At 42.5% G+C, this 23797-nt stretch overlaps 1 protein-coding gene across 3 annotated transcripts in view; it reads right to left on the bottom strand.

Moving 5' to 3' along the window:
• The window catches only part of arid1b (AT-rich interactive domain 1B), a 584854-nt gene that overhangs the window by 49766 nt on the left and 511291 nt on the right, over window positions 1-23797 (bottom strand). For all 3 annotated transcript variants that reach the window (XM_061968668.2, XM_061968667.2, XM_061968666.2), the window contains one exon: window positions 413-540. In XM_061968668.2, the coding sequence (XP_061824652.2) occupies window positions 413-540 (128 nt within the window). The remainder of the gene's footprint in view (window positions 1-412; window positions 541-23797) is intronic.

Genomic DNA, 23797 nt, shown 5'->3' on the forward strand with positions numbered 1-23797 from the left:
TTACGGTGAGATATAAAGATCAACAAAAAAAAATTAAATTTTTTTTTTTTTTAAACTACCCTGGTTAGAATTTAAATCGAATCAAATTCATCACAATCACAACATAAGAAGCAAAAATAATACAAGTACACAAAATTGTATCCCCCCCTTGAAATAACTTCTTTTTGTCAGAGTTACACATTTGGTAAACAAATATCCCTGCTGTGCATGTCCACCAATGTCCACTGTAGAGAATTAAGAATTTCTTCAGGAGGACATATGAATTTGATATAATATTTTAGGCTATATTGCAGTTTCTAATACTTTTATTTTTTATTTTTCAAAGAGCACATGCACACCAAGACATCTGCCAAAGTCCACATCTAAGACACAGAATAGAATATGTTCTGCCAGGCGGTTTTATCAAGCATACCTGAAGGCATCACATTGTAGGCTGGACCTTGAGTGTTGTCTACGGCTGCACCATTGTTGCCTGCCAGTTCTCTGCAGGGGACTGTAGGGCTCGCCTGGCTGATGCTGGGTCCTTGATAGCTGCCTTGTCTGGATAAAAGACACGAGAAATGCATCAGTTTCTACATGTTCTATATGTTTGTCAGTAAGGGCAGAAGAGGGTTACGAGATTTCATGGAGACAAGATTTGTTAATCTGTTTTTTGGCTCTAAAGAGGCAATAGACACCATATCACAGATCAAACAAAACTCTTGCATCAGAAAAGAAGAAACTCTTCTAAGCTCTTTTATCGTTTCCTCTACAAATCCCTCCCCTCACACACAAGTCATAATTTGACTAATTAAGGTGTGCTTTTGTAGAGGCTCATATTATTTGTTTCCATGGCGACGGAAAAAATCAATTCCGCTCAATCTCCCTCCTTCAGCCACCCTCGTCTCGTAGCTCATCACACGGTGTCACAAGTGACATCAGAGAGGCTTATCTGCAACCTGTTGGATGTGTGTGTGTGTGTGTGCAGTGTGAGATTAAAGGCAGCATCTTTCATTACATGCTGGGCAGGCCAAAGCCACTGACATAGGAGTTGAAAGGGGACTCTATGTTTGGAACAATTTGGCCTATCACGGGCTGACACAAGATTACGACCATATTAAAAGACAGAGGAGAGAGATGTAATGTGTCAGGGCATGAGGAGACCATGAAAGCCATGGAAACGTGGAGGGCTGAGATAGTCGAATATACTCAACAATAAACTGTATGATCAAAAGTCCAGAGATGCACTCTTGGGCGTCGCACCAAATTCTGGGCCCACATACAAAATAGTCCTAAAGGAACCCCCATCCCACCCTAAACCCAAAGTTGCATCCCCATTCACACACACTTTTTAGGTTAACATGCACAAAAAAAAATATTTATTGCATGGATTTATAAATATAAATAAATGATAAATGGGTTGTATGTATAGCGCTTTTCTACCTTCAAGGTACTCAAAGCACTTTGACACTACTTCCACATTCACCCATTCACACACACATTCACACACTGATGGAGGGAGCTGCCATGCAAGGCGCTAACCAGCACCCATCAGGAGCAAGGGTGAAGTGTCTTGCTCAGGACACAACGGACATGACGAGGTTGGTACTAGGTGGGGATTGAACCAGGGACCCTCGGGTCGCGCACGGCCACTCTTCCATTTGGTTGAAACCAGCTTTTTAAAACACATGTAAAAACCTTAATTAGGTTTTGGACTTTTCAAAGACGGGATACACATATCTAGATACATCCCCCTAAATAATTTGGTTTGTTTTCAAATAGCTTATTAATTAAATATAAAGTGGCCAGGATATGAATTTAAATTGACATATAATCTGTCAGTTTTCTCTGAAATATATAGCTCTTGGCAAAGACGGTCGCACTCCCTCCCTTTTCCGTGTTTGCCCTGCTTGCCTCTTAGTCTCGTCCTGTCTTGTTTAACTTTCTTGTTACCTCTTTTTGCACTGCTCTCCAAAATCTAAACAATGGAATTGATCAAATGCCCTCTTAACAAATTGACAAGATCTCGGGTTCAGGGGAACCTGTCTGTCCTGTCGGAACGGTTGTTGCTGTACGCACGACGGACTCTTAGGAGAAACAAAGTTCCGCATGCCTGGCGGCCCTTTTCAGTCGAGGACGCTGAAGATCAATCAATCAATTAATCAATTCCTTTATTGTCATTGTCATAATAACACTTAAGTCATACATGTCAACGAGATTTTGTTTGAGCTTTGTCCAGCGGCATAGAAACTGCATTGATGTGCAGGTTGACAATAGTCTACAGTTTAGCATTGTCAGGAAGATCGGGATAAGAGGGACGTGGGGGTGGGAACAGTCAGATGTCTGATGGGTGTTACGTTGATGTTGCAGCAATGCAATGTCCAGAGCACAATTATTGAGGTGGTGAAGAGTGAGGCAATAAGATGGTCCGGGGCAGCAAAGGGGAAAGCTGTTCATTTAGCAGTCTCACAGCCTGGGGATACAGACTGTGAGACATTTTGGTGGTCCTGGCGCGAATCGATCTGTACCTCCTTCCAGAGGGTAGCAGGTTGAAGAGGCCATGTGCTGGGTGGTATCTGTCCTTCAGGATGTTGTGTACTCGCTTTAGGCAGCGAGTTGTGTACATGGCACTCATCTCTGGGAGTATCGTCCTTGTAATTTTTCCCCGCCGCTTTAACCACTCGCTACCTATATGGAACTACGATAACAGGACATCTGCTGATTGGAGAAAGCGTTGCCCTGACATATAGCTTAGTGTTAAATAAAAAGGATGTGTTAATTTATTTTTTCAAAACATTTAACATTTATTAAAGGGGTCATGGGCAGCACGGTGGAACAGGGGTTAGTGCATGTGCCTCACAATACGAAGGTCCTGGGTTCAATCCTTGAGCTGGGGGGCCTTTATGTGTGGAGTTTGCATGTTCTTCCCTTGACTGCGTGGGTTCCCTCCGGGTACTCCGGCTTCCTCCCACCTCCAAAGACATGCACCTGGGGATAGGTTGATTGGCAACACTAAATTGGCCCTAGTGTGTGAATGTGAGTGTGAATGTTGTTTGTCTATCTGTGTTGGCCCTGTGATGAGGTGGCGACTTGTCCAGGGTGTACCCCGCCTTTCACCCGAATGCAGCTGAGATAGGCTGCAGCACCCCCCCGCGACCCCGAAAAGGACAAGCGGTAGGAAATGGATGGATGGATGGATTGATAAAGGGGTCATATAATTTTTTTCTATTTTTAAAACATTTCATTTTGGTCTATATAACATGATGGTGGTTCTTTAGTAAAGATAAAGCTGCCACCTTAACGTGGTAGAGGAGTTTGCGTGTCCCAATGATCCTAGGAGCTATGTTGTCCGGGGGCTTTATGCCCCCTGGTAGGGTCTCCCAAGACAAACTGGTCCTAGGTGAGGGATCAGACAAAGAGCAGCTCGAAGACCTCCATGAATAATAAAAAACAAGGACCCAGATTTCCCTCGCCCGGACGCGGGTCACCGGGGCCCCCCTCTGGAGCCAGGCCCGGAGGTGGGGCACGATGGCGAGCGCCTGGTGGCCGGGCCTGTCCCCATGGGGCCCGGCCGGGCACAGCCCGAAGAGGCAACGTGGGTCCCCCCTCCAATGGGCTCACCACCCATAGCAGGGGTCATAGAGGTCGGGTGCGATGTGAGCTGGGCGGCAGCCGAAGGCAGGGCACTTGGCGGTCCGATCCTCGGCTACAGAAGCTAGCTCTTGGGACGTGGAATGTCACCTCGCTGGGGGGGAAGGAGCCTGAGCTAGTGCGCGAAGTGGAGAAGTTCCGGCTAGATATAGTCGGACTCACTTCGACGCACAGCAAGGGCTCTGGAACCAGTTCTCTCGAGAGGGGCTGGACTCTCTTCCACTCTGGCGTTGCCGGCAGTGAGAGGCGACGGGCTGGGGTGGCAATTCTTGTTTCCCCCCGGCTCAGAGCCTGTACGTTGGAGTTCAACCCGGTGGACGAGAGGGTAGCTTCCCTCCGCCTTCGGGTGGGGGAACGGGTCCTGACTGTGGTTTGCGCTTACGCGCCAAACCGCAGCTCAGAGTACCCACCCTTTTTGGATTCACTCGAGGGAGTACTTGAGAGTGCTCCCCCGGGTGATTCCCTCGTGCTACTGGGGGACTTCAATGCTCATGTTGGCAACGACAGTGAAACCTGGAGAGGCGTGATTGGGAAGAATGGCTGCCCGGATCTGAACCCGAGCGGTGTTTTGTTATTGGACTTTTGTGCCCGTCACAGATTGTCCATAACGAACACCATGTTCAAACATAAGGGTGTCCATATGTGCACTTGGCACCAGGACACCCTAGGCCGCAGTTCCATGATCGACTTTGTAGTTGTGTCATCGGATTTGCGGCCTCATGTTTTGGACACTCGGGTGAAGAGAGGGGCGGAGCTTTCTACCGATCACCACTTGGTGGTGAGTTGGCTGCGATGGTGGGGGAGGATGCCGGACAGACCTGGCAGGCCCAAACGCATTGTGAGGGTTTGCTGGGAACGTCTGGCAGAGTCTCCTGTCAGAGAGAGTTTCAATTCCCACCTCCGGAAGAACTTTGAACATGTCACGAGGGAGGTGCTGGACATTGAGTCCGAATGGACCATGTTCCGCGCCTCTATTGTCGAGGCGGCTGATTGGAGCTGTGGCCGCAAGGTAGTTGGTGCTTGTCGTGGCGGTAATCCTAGAACCCGTTGGTGGACACCGGCGGTGAGGGATGCCGTCAAGCTGAAGAAGGAGTCCTATCGGGTTCTTTTGGCTCATAGGACTCCTGAGGCAGCGGACGGGTACCGACAGGCCAAGCGGTGTGCGGCTTCAGCGGTCGCAGAGGCAAAAACTCGGACATGGGAGGAGTTCGGGGAAGCCATGGAAAACGACTTCCGGACGGCTTCGAAGCAATTCTGGACCACCATCCGCCGCCTCAGGAAGGGGAAGCAGTGCACTGTCAACACCGTGTATGGCGAGGATGGTGTTCTGCTGACCTCGACTGCGGATGTTGTGGATCGGTGGAGGGAATACTTCGAAGACCTCCTCAATCCCACCAACACGTCTTCTTATGAAGAAGCGGTGCCTGGGGAGTCTGTGGTGGGCTCTCCTATTTCTGGGGCTGAGGTTGCTGAGGTAGTTAAAAAGCTCCTCGGTGGCAAGGCCCCAGGGGTAGATGAGATCCGCCCGGAGTTCCTTAAGGCTCTGGATGCTGTGGGGCTGTCTTGGTTGACAAGACTCTGCAGCATCGCGTGGACATCGGGGGCGGTACCTCTGGATTGGCAGACCGGGGTGGTGGTTCCTCTCTTTAAGAAGGGGAACCGGAGGGTGTGCTCTAACTATCGTGGGATCACACTCCTCAGCCTTCCCGGTAAGGTCTATTCAGGTGTACTGGAGAGGAGACTACGCCGGATAGTCGAACCTCGGATTCAGGAGGAACAGTGTGGTTTTCGTCCTGGTCGTGGAACTGTGGACCAGCTCTATACTCTCCACAGGGTCCTTGAGGGTGCATGGGAGTTTGCCCAACCAGTCTACATGTGTTTTGTGGACTTGGAGAAGGCATTCGACCGTGTCCCTCGGGAAGTCCTGTGGGGAGTGCTCAGAGAGTATGGGGTATCGGACTGTCTGATTGTGGCAGTCCGCTCCCTGTATGCTCAGTGCCAGAGCTTGGTCCGCATTGCCGGCAGTAAGTCGGACACGTTTCCAGTGAGGGTTGGACTCCGCCAAGGCTGCCCTTTGTCACTGATTCTGTTCATAACTTTTATGGACAGAATTTCTAGGCGCAGTCAAGGCGTTGAGGGGATCTGGTCTGGTGGATGCAGGATTAGGTCTCTGCTTTTTGCAGATGATGTGGTCCTGTTGGCTTCATCTGGCCAGGATCTTCAGCTCTCACTGGATCGGTTCGCAGCCGAGTGTGAAGCGACTGGGATGAGAATCAGCACCTCCAAGTCCGAGTCCATGGTTCTCGCTCGGAAAAGGGTGGAGTGCCATCTCCGGGTTGGGGAGGAGATCTTGCCCCAAGTGGAGGAGTTCAAGTACCTCGGAGTCTTGTTCACGAGTGAGGGAAGAGTGGATCGTGAGATCGACAGGCGGATCGGTGCGGCGTCTTCAGTAATGCGGACGCTGTATCGATCCGTTGTGGTGAAGAAGGAGCTGAGCCGGAAGGCAAAGCTCTCGATTTACCGGTCGATCTACGTTCCCATCCTCACCTATGGTCATGAGCTTTGGGTTATGACCGAAAGGACAAGATCACGGGTACAAGCGGCCGAAATGAGTTTCCTCCGCCGGGTGGCGGGGCTCTCCCTTAGAGATAGGGTGAGAAGCTCTGCCATCCGGGGGGAGCTCAAAGTAAAGCCGCTGCTCCTCCACATCGAGAGGAGCCAGATGAGGTGGTTCGGGCATCTGGTCAGGATGCCACCCGAACGCCTCCCTAGGGAGGTGTTTAGGGCACGTCCGACCGGTAGGAGGCCACGGGGAAGACCCAGGACACGTTGGGAAGACTATGTCTCCCGGCTGGCCTGGGAACGCCTCGGGGTCCCACAGGAAGAGCTGGACGAAGTGGCTGGGGAGAGGGAAGTCTGGGCTTCCCTGCTTAGGCTGCTGCCCCCGCGACCCGACCTCGGATAAGCGGAAGAAGATGGATGGATGGATGGATGGGTTCTTTAGTAAACAAAATGCATATATTTTGCTGTAAAGCAAATTTTTGTCTGCCTTCAAAAACGGTTTGTTTTGAGAGGCAGAGTTTTAGATGCAAACGAATCCGTCCTTACCACACCCCCTGTGGAAACACTGTAAACGTTCCTGTTGTGAGATGAGTAAAGGATTATCTTTTCTTATCTTATCTCACGCTGAATAGCCTTTTGTTCCCGACCCCGGCATCCTTATTAGCTCATCAACTACGCCGGATATCAGCCTCCCATTACATTCCGCAGATTCAATCCGATTCAGGTGTGGTTCCGGATTATCTTGAGATCAATATTGTATTCAAGTATTTCTATACGTCCTTTTACTCATCTTGTCATTGTTCTACTCCTGAGCTTGATATTTCATTTGCCAAATTTGACATCCCATGGGTTGATCAGTCTTCTCCAGTAAAGTTAGAGACCAATTACTGCTGCCGATTTAAATGTTGCAGCGTTATCCCTACAAAACGGAAAATCCGCAGTACCAGATGGCTATTTTCCTGAATTTTTCAAAAAAAATTGGCATAAGCCAGCGCCCCTATTATTGAACATGCACAATTAATTGTTTAAATCTGTCCGCCTCCCGCAAACGCTCAACCAAGATTAAATTTCTCTCCTCTTGAAAAAAAGCAAAGACCCTTTGTTGTGCACTTCGTATCGTCTTATTAGCCTGTTAAATGTGGATTTTAAATTATTATCCAAAGCTTCAGTGCCTCCCTGCCACACCCGCTGGATCAGATATTCTTCATTTCCTTAAATTGGAGAAAATTAGGCTGACATTGAATGGTTGTTCTGTAAAATGTTAATAAGTATGGAGTGCTTTCTTAAAATTTGTATGGTTCTATTGTGGACGATTGATGAGCCTTTTGTTTACTTTTGTGTATTGCTGCACCATGTTGGGGCCATTCGGAAGTGCAGCTATCTGTGGCTTTGTATCAATATTTGCCTGTACTTATTTGACTAATATATTTAATAAATTTTTTTGGGGTTGGGAGAAAAAAAAGAACATTTGATTTGTATTGTATTGTATTGTATTTCTGTTAACATTTTTTTTAAAGTACCGTATTTTTCGAAGTATAAGTCGCTCCAGAGTATAAGTCGCACCGGCCGAAAATGCATAATAAAGAAGGAAAAAAACATATATAAGTCGCACTGGAGTATAAGTCGCATTTTTGGGGGAAATTTATTTGATAAAACCCAACACCAAGAATAGACATTTGAAAGGCAATTTAAAATAAAGAATAGTGAACAACAGGCTGAATAAGTGTACATTATATGACGCATAAATAACCAACTGAGAACGTGCCTGGTATATTAACGTAACATATTATGGTAAGAGTCATTCAAATAACTATAACATATAGAACATGCTATTTGTTTACCAAACAATCTGTCACTCCTAATCGCTAAATCCGATGAAATCTTATACGTCTAGTCTCTTACGTGAATGAGCTAAATAATATTATTTGATATTTTACGGTAATGTGTTAATAATTTCACACATAAGTCGCTCCTGAGTATAAGTCGCACCCCTGGCCAAACTATGACTGTGACTTATAGTCCGGAAAATACGGTAGTTTTTTCGCAAAATCAATTTTTTTGTGAAAGTTTGTGATTTAAGCAAGACTAATCTTCACACACACTCGGAGTAACTTTCTCACAGTTGAAGGCACATTTCCACAAATCATAAAAGTTCAAATAAGGCACTATTTACTTCATACGAGGCTGAAAGTTAGTGTAGTGACTTGTGCTGGTTAAACCAAACAAACAGAGCATTGTTCTTCATTGGGTTTCATTGTCAACATGATATTGTAGCACAGCCATTTTATATACATTTAAATTGGCTAACTCAAGGAATGATGTTTGGGTAAATGTCTACCACACATGGATAATCCGCTGACGTCACGCTTGAACAAAATTCAAAACGGACCGTTTGCAGAAAGTAGGAAGGAAGGCAATATTGTTTTATAACTATCATTGCAATTCCTCCACGGTTTGATATAACATTTTCGGGACTTATGCAGATACCAAATACACATAAGCATGCAACAATAGGTAAGAAAAGTCGGTTTTATATGATAGGGCCCCTTCAACACATTTGAACACCCACAAAATACCAACAATGGGTATCAATACCTAGGTAATGGGAAATGGTAACATATCGATCCAAATGTGAAAGGTACCCATCTTTTAATAATACCTTTCCTCAGTGTAAAAAAGGCAATACATTATGGGAGAAAACCTAAAGACATGCAGGCGTAAGATGAATGAGATAAGTGAGTCAGTACTGGCTGACTCGGTGTTCAGTCCCAACTCAATGATGCTGAGAATGTGAATGGCTGTCGGCTGGGATGAACTCCAGCTCCCAGTAAAAAATGGATGGACAGTGAAGTATCAAAGGACACTAAAGATGTACAATCTAAGCTTCGGAAGACCACAAGAAGATTGTTTTATAAGCAAACGTTGAGGCTTTTTTGTGGACAAAAGGATTCTGTTTATGTCATTTAAACCGCTTCTCACTGGCATCTTTCACACTTTGTAATGCCGCATGTTGGAACCGATACAGTTAGCCTAAGAGGAGGGATCGGCTCCCTATAATCTCATCTCACAGACGTAATTAGTCGTAGAGCACGACTGATGATACATATGTAATCCCTCTATGGGGGGTGCCATGGGAAAAACACAAGTGAGTAAAAAAAGCCACTCTTTTTGGCCTTATTTCTGCATGAAGGAGGGAATATAGACTGCGCTGTCTACATGCTCCCTAATAAGCCCAGTGTGAGTCAACATACATTTACCTTTTGATCTTCACACCTCTTGCCTAAAAACATGTTTTCCTAGCAATGCCTTCCATCTTACTTTTCCAGCACCCACTTATAGCAATAGCAGACATGGTCTCATGTGAACGGCCAAACATCCAAATCAACAACAACAACAACAACAGTGGTTGGAGGCTTTCGACTGTGCTGCACTCCCATTATGACTAATTCATGTCATAAAAAAGGCCATTAGCGAGCACTTGATGGAGGCACCGCACGGCGTTTAATCACACTTAATATATGCATGCACAGCTATCGGAAAGGGGGGGGAAAAAAAAGAGTAAAACGAATTTATCTTGCTCTAAGGCACCTTTGCGCCAAGGAGGAAAAAAAGAATGTCTGCATCCTGTTGCCGCAGAGAGCAATGGAGTAAGTGGAGGAGAGAAAATAAAGCAGCAACATTGACGAGTGGCCTTAGAGGAGTGAGTAGGACGTGGGAACAAGGAGGCAGACCATTAGGTCCACAGCGGGCCTAACAAATGAATACTGGACTCTGCAAAATATAATATCTACTTGCACAAACTAAAGCAATACAATACAAGAGTTGTATCAACAATGACACCTTTACAAAAATAACATTTTCAGTTAATGGAATGGCTCCAGCAACCATCGCGACCCCAAAAGGGACAAGCAGTAGAAAATGGATGGATGGATGGAATGGAAATGACCACAGTTGAGGCAATAACATTATACTACATTAATTTGTGTTATTTTGTGTTGATTTTTCATGTTGATTAATGCAACTGAATCCTTCAAAAAACATTTTATACATAAATTGATGAATTATAATGTCAACTCATGTACACTCTGGTCGTCTCAATTTTATGTTATTTTTTAATGTGTATTGCAATGTTTTAAACCGTTTTGTAATATGTAATGTTTTGTGTGGACCCCAGTAATACTAGACTGCCACGGCAATCAGCTTAATGGGGATCCTTTTAAAGAAAACCAAATAATTCAATCAAACACACAGAAAATAATGAACTGAGCCATTAGTTTATCGTAATCTTAGTTTATAGTAGGAATGGGCGATATGGGCTAAAATCTATATTGGGATATGAATTGCAGCCTCCTGCGGCAACGATATATATCACAATATATTATTTGGCATTTAAAGGATAATTTGAAAACGCGTTATGTTACAAAGGCTCCTAATTGGCTACTGACGTACTATTTCATCAAAACTATTATTAATCTACTTGCTAATTTACTGTTAGTAAATGATTACTTTCTGTTGTTGCATGGTCCTAGCTAAACTTCTGTTAAAATGTACTAAATGCTTATTCTTCTGTTGTTAGTTTTGGGCAATTCTACAAACTTGAGCATTGATCCAATACCAAGCAATTACAGGGGAAGTATTGGTCATGCCAATGCTGATATTGATACTTGAACATTTCGAGATCATTGCATTTTTTTTATCACATATACAATCAGACAAAAACACATGATGGTGGAGTAACGAGTGTTTGTAAACAAAAATGACCATGTAGTTACTATACTTTGTATCAATAATGTTGATATTTGTATCGATCCGCCTTTCCCTTGTTTACATTCAAGAGCTCTGGCTTAGCGGTTTCTCGTGGCTTATTGTAGCTTCCTACGGTGTGTGGTGTAGCATGTTTAGCTCTTCCTTGTCCTCCAGTGAGAACACTACTTCTCAGAGGCTTATTTGCCGCCATGGATGCTATGATCAGTGACTCGCGCTGTGGACGGAGGTTAGCCAAGGTAATCAAAAAGGTCAACCAACGAACGAGATTTCTCTATAGAATCTCCTCTCTGGTCAACAAAAGCACCATGAGGATTCTAGCGGGAACTCTCGTTCAACCCTTTTTCGATTACGCATGCACCTCCTGGTACCCTAGCACCTCCGAAACCCTCAAATCTAGACTCCAAATATCCCAGAACAAGCTAGTCAGATTACTTCTAGACCTCCACCCCAGATTCTACCTCACTCCTACCCACTTCTCCAAAGTGGGCTGGCTCAGGGTGGAGGACAGAGTAAAACAACTTGCACTGAGCCTAGTCTATAAAATCCGCTACACCTCCCTGATACCAAAGTACATGTCAAACTACTTCCCTAACGTAAATGACCGCCATAACCACAACACCAGGGGGAACTCTACTAACCACGTTAAACCCAGATTCCGATCTAACAAAGGTCTTAACTCATTCTCTTTCTATGCCACATCAATGTGGAATGCGCTCCCAACAGGTATAAAAGAAAGGGCATCTCTATCCTCCTTCAAAACCGCAATAAAAGTACACCTCCAGGCAACTTCAACCCTAAACTAACACCCTCCCTGGATTGTTAATAATCAAATGTAAACAATCAAATGTAGATACTTTTCTTATGCCTTCTGATCTCTCTCTCTCTCTCTCTCTCTCTCTCTCTCTCTCTATGTCCACTACTTGCTGTACATATCCTACCAAGTCAGACCTACACTGTTTCAATATCCATTTCTCTGTTCTCAATTGTTGATGACTGATGATAACAACCAAACATAACCCCCCCCCCCCCCCCCCCACATCCCGAATTGTAAATAATGTAAATAATTCAATGTATACACCCTTATGATTATCTTGTGTGATGACTGTATTATGATGATAGTATATATGATAGTATATATCTGTATCATGAATCAATTTAAGTGGACCCCGACTTAAACAAGTTGAAAAACGTATTCGGGTGTTACCATTTAGTGGTCAATTGTACGGAATATGTACTTCACTGTGCAACCTACTAATAAAAGTCTCAAATAGCCGCTAGTAAGGAACGCTACATTGCGTTGAGGACGCGTTTGTATGCTTGCCGCTGTCAAATTTGCGGGACACAGCTAAAATGTGTCACCAACACATAACCTAACAAACAATAGTATTAAAAGCTCCATCGTTAGTCAAATTGATGTAATTGACATTATACTGTATGTGTCGCACAACCCACACAACAAAGGCCTTGTTATTGTTATTGCTAGAGTGCAACCTGCTGATTGCAGAAACTGCCTCTCATCACAATGAGGTCAGAAAAATCGACAGAAATGTGGTGGTTGTCAAGCTTGAAGCGTCACCCCAGGATGCAGAGACGGCAGGCTAGCACGGGTACGAATGTATTTATTGAGAGCGAGTGCCGGTAGGAAGTTCACAAAAAGGTCTACACTTGTTCAGGTAGCAACAAACAATGACCCAGCCCAGTCCAGAGGAACACCAAGCCCAACCACAACCAGGCACAGGAAGATAAACACAAGTTCAAAACTGTCACGGAGTGTCATGAACGTGGTCTCCCTTTCCCCCCCCACATAGTTCAACCTTTGTGGAGGTGGCTGCTGTTGTCAGTACATCATGGCAATGTGTCACTACCACAACATGTGATTATAAATACATTGGCAGGTCAAAAAACAGTCAAGAGCATCACACATGTGGACTGCTTTTTCACCACGGGGCCGTGTGTATGTGTTGTCCTTGTCTTCATGTAGGTGTATGTGCTGTTGCCAAGGCATTGCCATGGTTACGAGGATCCGGCCAACCATCTGACGTGGTCTCTGTAGATGTGGCAGCGCCCGGTGTCCTTCCTGGGTGGTGACAGGCCCGGCCTAAAGCCTCCCAGTGCTGCTAACTGGACGAGACAGCACATGTGCTGTGGGTGCGCCGAGTGGGAAGATGGCAATCTATCGATCCAAGTGCTCTGTGCGTGTGTGCAAGGAAGTGTGGAGGAAAGTGTCAGAAAAAGAGCCAGACAGGGAGGTTTGCTGGATGGAATGGATTGGCTGGAGGCCATGAATTATATATGGAGCCAATCTGTTCTGAGGGCAGGCCGAGCGACTGGAGCAGCTCTTACAAACTCCTGGCTCACACAAACAAACACCCAGTGCAGAAAAATAAAGGACAACTTTTAACATATTCAGAGAAAAGCTCTTCTTCCCGTTGCATCCCGGGAACATCAAACAGCTCAATGTGAATGGAAAAGAAGCCATTTATTTGGCCTATCTGCTGTAATGAAAAGAGCGCTCTCACAAGCCTGCCAAGACTGCAAGCGACAAAGTGCCACAGGGACGATCCCCGCTTCTGACATTCAAGTGCTGCTCTTATTTATTTAGGAAATTTACTTACTAAGAAGGTCACAAATGAATTATTTGGCGAGGATATTCCTAGGAGCACTCCTTATTCTTTCTACATTTCCCCCCTGCAATTTTCCTTTGATTTACGCCTTTCTTGCCCTCAAAGCTTTGCTCATCTTCTAAGTGCTTATTTTTTCGACAGCGCCCGTTCCTATATCTCCGGGAACTTTCTGTAGCGTGTCGCCGGCAGCGTTGTAAAGTCATTTGAAAAGCCAATTCTGTCCTTAGAAGCTGCTGCCAAGGAACGCTTATACCTTTTAATACTTCTCCTCTCCTCTCCAAAATACCCCACCATCAATCCCCCGTCCCTAAAAAAATCACTGCTGCACATTTTCCTAAAGCAATGCCACTTTTGTCCTTGTTGGCAAGGCCTGATGTCCTCCTTGTCGACCAAAACATCTGACATGGATAGGGATTTTGTCAATATTGGCTCCCTCCCTAGCAATGTTCCCTCTAATTTTTCATGTGTGTGAGCAAACGCACAAACACCCTGAGCATTCAGTGGAATACAGACGTGCACACTGTGGTCATACCAGCAGCACATTTGTCTCAAACCTGACATAACAATTTAAATGTCTTATTATTATAATCAAGTGACTAGTCAATTTCAAGAGATTGTTTTCTAATATATGTGATTTGACCCACTTAGATATTGTTTGTTTTTTTAATTAGCTATGCACTATAGTATTTTATGCCTGGGTGGGGGTCCTGCTTTGGAAAGATTGTGTACCCCTTTCAGAGATCACATTTAGTTCCCCTTAAAACATTCACATGTTGCATGAGATGAAGTGTTTATTAACTTTCTGTCCGTAAAATAAATATTTTTATTAGCAATTATGTAGTCCTGTAACCAGGCCCGGCCCTAACCAATCTGGCGCCCTAGGCAAGATTTTAGGTGGCGCCCCCCCACATCGGCAGTGAAGTGTATATACTCACAAGAAACCGAATAGCTTTGTCTTTGATCTTTTTTTTTTTTCTTACAACTATACCTAATATATAAAGGGGTGGACAAGTGACTATTAGGGTGACCATTTCCATGACATCAAAAAAGAGGACATTATGCGGCATATCAATAAATTACTATAGTGTACATAGGACTCTGGTATACCTTATTTATAGTACAATTTTGAGTGGTTTAAAGATGATGTTTGTGTGGCTGAATAGGAAAAAATATTAAAGTCAAGTGTTTGTTAACAGTATTTGTATTTATTCAATACATTGTGGTGTTCAAAAAGTGACCACTGAGATGAATCTTTTCAAGTGCAGAGTGCCACAAAGCATAACATTTGTGGACTTAAATGTAGTTAACATACATAATAAAAAGAAAAATGCCACAACAAATTTTCCACATCAACATCAAGGCTGCTTGCTGCATATCTGGTTGCGTTATGCAGAATATGGGCCAAACAGTTTGCAGGGAGCACATCTTTTTGGCTCAGTTTCAGCTTCTGATACACACTTATGTTTGCCACAATTGACACTGGCATTGTCTGCTGCATATGCAGACATGTTTTTCACCTCTAAGCCAGACATCTCAAGTTTTGCCAGCAGCTGGTTTGTTATGGCTTCTGACGTTTCGTTGCTGTCACTATAAAAATCCAACAGGACATGTTGGATGCCTTCATCAAAGTGAAAATACCTTACCACAATGGGAAAACACTTGTTTGTTCCTTTATTTGAGGCGTCGGTTGCTACGGAAAAGGGTAGGTTGTTTTCTTTTATGTAGTCGGTATGTTCCTGTACTGAATAGTGAGCGATGACGTTCTCGCACAATGCCTTGGCTTTTGTTCGGCCACAGGCCATCCCTTTAGCTGTGGGCTAGTCACTGAAAATCTCCCGGTCCACTTTCATGCCGCAGTCTAAACTTCTGTAGGACTGGTGATGCTTTACAGCAGTGGTTCTCAACCCTTTTTTCAGTGATGTACCCCCTGTGAACATTTTTTTAATTCAAGTACCCCCTAATCAGAGCAAAGCATTTTTGGTTGAAAAAAAGAGATAAAGAAGTAAAATACAGCACTATGTCATCAGTTTCTGATTTATTAAACTGTATAACAGTGCAAAATATTGCTCATTTGTAGTGGTCTTTCTTGAACTATTTGGAAAAAAATATATAAAATAACTAAAAACTTGTTGAAAAATAAACAAGTGATTCAATTATAAATAAAGATTTCTACACATAGAAGTAATCATCAACTTAAAGTGCCCTCTTTGGGGATTGTAATAGAGACCCATCTGGATTCATCAACTTAATTCTAAACATTTCTTTACAAAAAAAGGAATCTTTAACATCAATATTTATGGAACATGTCTACAAAAAATCTAGCTGTCAAGACTGAATATTGCATTGTTGCATTTCTTTTCACAGTTCTTTTTGACAGACATTTTAGTGAGGGTCAAACCATCATGGCATGGGGGAAACTCTGGGTTTATGGTAATGAATGGAATAGCCTACTTGATTTGATGTTCAGTTTATGAACTTACATTACATTACATACCCCCAGGGTACCATTTGAGAACCACTGCTTTACAGCATGGTACACCTTGCACAGCTCCGCAGCAGTTATCTTGTCATCCAGGGGCGACGAAACTTCACGAAAAAATGTCCTCATTGAAGAGGTACCTGCCGCACGTTTATTACTTTTATGTTTATCCGTACCCGCATGCCGTTCAATTGCAGCATTCCCCTGACTACTTACGTCGACATCACATCGACAAAGTGTGCAGAAGCCATTGAATGAGTCTCGACTGCTTTTCGTTATAAATTCGTTCTCTTTTATCCATTCAGAATTAAACGAGGTCTTGCGTTTTGGCATGATGCTAACTTTCTGTCAATGTCATGCCGCAACAGCACATGAACCCTTGTTTACTTTTTTAACCAATGATAAGCAGATTTGTATCCGACACCGCTCTTAGCCAATCATTTGATACGTTACTGCGTTGGGGGCATTTTTTACGGTCTTTGATTGGCTATTGCGCTGCAGCCCAGCAAAGATGAAAAAACTCCGCTCTTCAAGCCTAGTGCCTCCAAAAGGAGGACAATACGTGTCCGGCTTGACGCTGCGCCGGACGCTGGACAGGGCATTACAAATCCGGACTGTCCGGCCTAAATCCGGACACCTGGTCACCCTAGTGACTATTACCTGCAGGGCAAACATTAGCTAACCAGAAGGCAATAACAATGTAAACAAAAAACACCTGCTTAAAAGATCTAATACAAATGTCCCTGAGGAATGTAAGGTGAGTACTGTAATTACCTAACGTTACATTATTATTTTCCATAACAATTTAGCCCCCTCCACAATATTAACCCGACGTTAAAACAGAACTAGCTATGTATTGATTAGCAATTGCCGAATCATGTAACATTAGCTTAATGCTAAAAAGCCAGGTTACTATCACATTCTGTAACAGACAAATAATTTTATGTAGGCTAACGTTACCTACCTGCTAACTCTGTCTTTTCTCGTTTCTACTCCTCTTCTTTTCTCTTTTTTCTTCCCTGGGCACCTGACAGTTTTGGCCGTTTTGACATCTTGTGTTGATTTTTTGATGTGGTGACATCCAAAAAGAGTCATGATACGGGAAGGGAGGGGCGCACCGTGCGGGGGAGAGGGGGGGGGGGCGGGGGCGTAATGTTGTAACAAATAATATTTCTATTAAATAGGCTTTACTTTGCATTTTAATTAACGTGGGATTATTTTTTGTATTTAGAAATAATAATACCAACTTTTTTTTTTTTTTCTCCAACATTTGTGGCACTGGCGTGGCGCCCCCTGATGGACGGCGCCCTTAGAATTTACCTATACGGCCTATGCCACGGGCCGGCCCTGCCTGTAACATCATTTCATGATTAATATCCAAAAAATAACATTCTTAACAAATGACAGTAGAATAAGCACACTGATTGAGGACTCATAGTAAAACGACCTGAAATTTGCACTTTACGTGTAGTGTTGGAGTTGTCCAACTTTTTGTGTGGCCATAAACGCACCAATGGCTAATTGCCATAGTGTATGTGTTGGTGCAGGTGAGAGAGAGAGCAAGCGGCTGCTTTTGATGTAACAGATGACAAAGAGTTGCTTTTGGCTTGGTTTGTACGGTAGACAACGACCAGTTTTGCTAGATAAAAGTATTTTACACATTGTTTTGGTGTGGTTATGGCCGACAAACAATTTTGCTAAATAAAGGGACCGATGGACTTCCTGTCCTCCTTTAAGTGTCTCCACAGACGTTACAATAATTTAAGTGTTGACAAACATTGTTTTACCTGTTGTGCCCGGCTTTTGTCACCTGTTACTCACAGTTGCATTGCAAAATCATACAAAACAAACGATTTGTTTATTTTGTTTAGAGTGGGATTTGATTTTTTGCACGGCATAGATTTGCTGTGCGCAGAGGACGCGTGAGCAGTGCGCAATTGCGCAGGTGCGCACCTTAGAGGGAACGTTGCTCCCTAGTTTGTTTCTTTTTTACGTTTTCTATCATAAGTAGTCTAGTTTGTTACCTACATTTAGGGATGAAACGATATGAAGGTCTCATATCACGTTATCTTGACCAAAATGATCACGGTTATCATTATCGCAGTATTGTTGAATGTGCTCACAAAGTACTTTTACACACACTGAAAACATTTTACCAAGTCATTTTTTTTAAAGAAAATAGACACACTATTTACTATTGGCCCTTTGATGAGGCGGCGACAAGTCCAGGGTGTACCCCGCCTACCGCCCGAATGCAGCTGAGATAGGCTCCAGCACCGCCCCTGACCCCGAAAGGGACAAGCAGTAGAAAATGGATGGATGTATGGACTATTTAATATGGTTTGTGTTTCTAATGCTTCACTGATAGAGTTTTAGTCTTAGTATTTTATTAAATTTATATTTTATTGTTTTAAATATTGGTTTGTACTGAAGCATTTTGTGATTTATTTAAATAAAAGTGTGTAACAAATACAATCTATTGCTATTATTTGTTTTTTCTGGCAGGTGTTGAGGCGTCCTTCTCTGTTCAGCGATCCTGGATCGCACCGTAAAAACAACCTCCATCTTTTATTCATCTGAGTATAGAACGATCGCTCTGTTCTAAGAGAGGACAGCCTGTAGGTTGAATGTGCACAATTGAATATCTTAGTTGCTCAGACAGCAATGTGTTTGTACACGTTTAGATGTCGTTTCTTAAATGGGGAAATACGTTAATGTGTTTTGTTTTCATGTTAGAATTTAAGCTAGTCAGTCAGTCTGTGAGTCAGTCTGTCAGTTGATGAAAGTGCAGTTATCAATCACGGTTTTTGGATGATTTGAACTTAAAACGATTAGACTGTCGGGAGGTTTTACTGCAGTTATCTTTAATACCGTTTATCGTTACAGCCCTACCAACAAGCGTCCTCCTTGTCTGCTATAACCGTTTCTAATGCTTTATTTGACTTACTAGCCACAAGAGTATTTTTCTATTTTTCTACTCCGAGCCTTATTGCTGCACTTTATGTTATTTATCTTAATTCACCTGGCCAGTGTTCTACACTTTTTGTTGACTTCCTTTAACACTTTGTGTGACTCTGGTCAAGGGATGCAACTATTATAGATTTTGACGGCACAATTATATTCTGAGTAATAATGGTTTCATGATTATCGGGATTATAATGTAATAATTAATGTCACAACAAAAATGTGTATAATCACATAGATATTCAAATAACAAAATAATAGTGCAAAATAAAATATAAACAAAATGTCTCCTTTTCTTGCAAATAAAGACAACCTCTGCTTTATAAACATACTTCAGATATATTAATGTTTTACATTTGCTATATTAATGTTATGCTTCCGCCTATCTGCTTTTGGTTGCAGTTCCTGGTTTCTGGGTCATGGGACAAAGCCACCTTCGCACACACCTGATTCCCATTTCCTTCTGACTACTTTAGCTCTCCAGTCCTTTCACTCGGCGCCAGTAGAGTCCTGGTGGTTCGTGTAGTGTTAACTGTTTCCTCTCCACACCTTTTGTGTGCTATTTCTGCCATTTTTAAGCAAATGTAGCATACTAGCGTGTCTTTCGAATGGTGCATAGTTGGCGTAACTGTTACATCGGGGTCGCATAACTTTGCGGTGGTCGTTTACCTAAGATGCAGAAGGACGTCCGAAAGCAGCATGCAGGTAAGAAGGTGATTTATTCCAATAGGAAGGACAACAAGTACAAAAACTCGGACAAAAGTAAAGCGTGGAGCCAAAAAACCAAGATAATCCCCAGGGGCGAACAGTAAGAATGTCTTACACTAGGAATAATACATAAGTGTGGTGAAAACAGGAACCCACGTAAAGGTCGCAAACAGCGATCAAGATTGCCAGACAGAGTGTGGCGCGGAGCAGGAATAAATAGCTCTCTGATTAGTGACCGGGAGCAGGTAAGAGTCTTGACCACTAATCAGAGGCAGGTGACAAAAATCAGCACCCATGGCAACTAAGAAAACAAACAAGGGTGCTGAAACAGAACTAACCAACAACTAAGGAAATACTAAACTATACTAGGGATGTCCCGATCCAGGTTTTTGCACTTCCGATCCGATACCGATATTGTTTTTGCACTTCCGATCCGATACCGATACTGACCGATACCGATACTGACCGATACTGGCCTATCTGAGCATGTATTAAAGTTTAAAGTTATTTAGCCTACTTAGTTGTCAGAATCATGTTGAAAAGGGTTTTAGTACTCTTGATAACAACTAGCCAGCTGAATTAGGGGAGTTTGAATAATATACAATGGTTGGTAACAAGAAACTGACCTGTTTATTCAAGGATAAACACAAAATAGACAACATTATACATGACAAACAGAAATGGCATCATTGAAACTAGGGCTGGGCGATATGGCCTTTTTTTTAATATTGCGATATTTTAAGGCCATATTGCGATACACGATATATATTTTGCCTCAGCCTTGAATGAACACTTGATGCATATAATCACATCAGTATGATGATTCTATATGTTTTGATTGATTGATTGAGACTTTTATTAGTAGGTTGCACAGTGAAGTACATATTCCGTACAATTGACCACTAAATGGTAACACCCGAATAAGTTGTTCAACTTGTTTAAGTCGGGGTCCACTTAAATTGATTCATGATACAGATATATACTATCAGATATACTATCATCATAATACAGTCATCACACAAGATAATCACATTGAATTATTTACATTATTTATAATCCAGGGTGTGGAGGGGGGCGCCGGATGTAAGTGTCAAAAAGACAGCCAAAAGAGTTTGATATGAGAATAAATCTAAAGTTAAAATATAGGGTAGAAATGCACCCATTTGCAGGAAATGTAGTCTTGATTTTCAAAATTTTCTTTCAAGGCTTGCATGTCAACATTAAAACATTCTTCTTCATACTGCATTAATATATGCTACTTTTAAACTTTCATGCAGAGAAGGAAACCACAACTAAAAAAATCACTAATTTTTTCATACGGTGTTGATCTGGAAATGTTTGCCTTGGCATTTTGATGGTGTGGACGTGTGGCACCGAATGGAGATAAGCGCCGATACGCATTTTTTGGCAAATATCGGCGGCCGATCCGATCCAAATATCGGATCGGGACATCCCTAAACTATACATAACATGACCCGGGCAACGGATCATGACAGTAACTTTGTTTTTGTTCTATGCAGGTTGTGCCGTAAATAACGTAGTGAGGAGGACTGAAACACATGGTGTTGTGGAGCCTCTGCGATTAATAGTAAAACCAGTTAATCGTTGCTGTCATGACCTGGCACTGGATTCTTGTTTGGAGTTATGATTAGTGGTAATCAGATTATTGCTTGGTTTTTGTTTGCTATAAGCTCTTCCTAAAAGCTTTTTTTTCATGCACAGCTTTTCCCTATGCTTGTGTGGTGTATTTCCTGAATTAACCCTATTTATGTTTGTATTAGGACTTTTTTGGCATTAAATATTCTCCACCTGCAAAATAACTCCTGCATTGTGGGGGTCACAACTACCGCTACGACTAGCGTACCATAACAGTTGCGTCCCTACTCTGGTTTTGGAGATTTTTAGCAATGTATATTACTAAATCATTTTTCTTTCAGTACACAACTCCTGACTTTCCTATTGGGATCATAAAAACACCTAGCGTAGCACAAAGTATTTGGAGATTTTTAGCAATGTATATTACTAAATCATTTTTCTTTCAGTACACAACTCCTGACTTTCCTATTGGGATCATAAAAACACCTGGCGTAGCACAAAGTAGTTGTTGTATTTTAATAAAGCATATTGATGACACATTCTAGCTGTGTCCAGCATATTTGACAGCGACAAGCGATCAAAGGTGTCCTCAACGCAATGTAGCGTCCTCACTAGTGGCTAATGTGCCTCCACAGTGCAGTGTCTAAATCACTAATCATCGCCTCCATGACGGCAAATAAACTTGTTTCTTACAAGGACTAGAGGACAAGGAATAGCTACACATCTTACCCTACACACGATAGGGGATACAAAAAAGCATACCTAACCGCTAAACTGGAGCACTTGAATGGAAAACAGGGATGTGCGTATTAATGCAAATATCAACAGTAACGATACCAAGTATAGTATCAGTATATGGTCCATACAAGAGCGGTTAAATCAATATATTTTAATTATCACAAAATCTTTTTCTGTATTTTTTGTGTGTTTCGTTTAGTTATTTTGCACTATTGACTATATCATAAATGTATGTTATAAAAAGGAAAGAGGAAATGTAAATAATAAATTATACTGTCACACACCTTGTGTTTTTGTCGGATGACAGTGAAAAATGTACAGTAAAAAATCATTTAATGATCCTGAAAATATCAAGTATTACCGTTTGTACGGCCAATACTGCCCCTGTAACTACTTGGGATTGGATCCATTCCCAAATTTGTAGTATCATCCAAAACTAATGTAAAGTATCCAAACAAAAGAATAATATGTGGTTATTACATTTTAACAGAAGTGTAGATAGATTTGCCTGACAGCAGAAAGTAACCAGATTTTAGTAAATTAGCAAGTAGATTAATACTAGTTTTGACAAAATAACACAACTGGAAATGACACAATATTTTGAAATTAAAAGTCTCTCTAACCTGTTTTGAAATAGTTGAATTATCATTTATCATTATCATACGCCAACTAATTTATTGTGATATAGACTTTAGGCCATATCACCCATCCTGACCTGTGCACCTAGTAAAGTTTATATGATGGCATGTTTGATCTTGGAATAGATTATTTACAGCAGTGTTTTTCAATCACTGTGCCGCGGCACCCTAGTGTGCCGTGAGATACAGTCTGGTGTACCGTGGGAGATTATCTAATTTCACCTATTTGGGGTATAAAATATTTTTTGCAAACCAGTAATTATAGTCTGCAAATGATGTGTTGTTGTTGAGTGTCGGCAGAGTAACCATGTAATACTCGTCCATATCAGTAGGTGGCAGCAGGTAGCTAATTGTGATCACAATATGCAGACGACAGCGGGAGGCAGTGTGCAGGTAAAAGGATGTCTAATGCTTAAACTGAAAAACAAACAAAAGGTGAGTGCCCCTAAAAAAAGGCATTGAAGCTTAGGGAAGGCTATGCAGAACGAAACTACAACTGAACTGGCGACAAAGTAAACAAAAACAGAATGCTGGACGACAGCAAAGACTTGCAGCGTGTGGAGCAGAGAAGGCGTCCACAAAGTACATCCGCACATGACATGACAATCAACAATGTCCCCACAAAGAAGGATAAAAACAACTTACATTTTCTTGATTGCTAAAACAAAGCACATGCGGGGAATAGCACTTAAAGGAAGACATGAAACTGCTACAGGAAAATACCAATAAAACAGGAAACACCACCAAAATAGGAGCGCAAGACAAGAAGTAAAACACTACACACAGGAAAACAGCAAAAAAGTCCAAATAAGGCAGGGTGTGATGTGACAGGTGGTTACAGTACACCTACTTTGAGACAAGAGCTACAGTGATGCATGCTTGGTTATGCTTTAAAGTCATATCAGACGACTTTTTATTGTCAGTTTCATATTTTAATGATTTCTGCTGGTGGTGTGCCTTTGGATTTTTTCAATGAAAAAAAATGTGCCTCGGCTCAAAAAGGTTGAAAAACACTGATTTACAGTATGTTTGACTTTTTTTATTTGACCACTGTCCTGAACAGATTGTATTTGAACTTAAGAGGTTCCACT

The sequence above is a fragment of the Nerophis lumbriciformis genome, linkage group LG08 (assembly GCF_033978685.3).
Source record: "Nerophis lumbriciformis linkage group LG08, RoL_Nlum_v2.1, whole genome shotgun sequence".
NCBI classification, from domain to species: Eukaryota; Metazoa; Chordata; class Actinopteri; order Syngnathiformes; family Syngnathidae; genus Nerophis; species Nerophis lumbriciformis.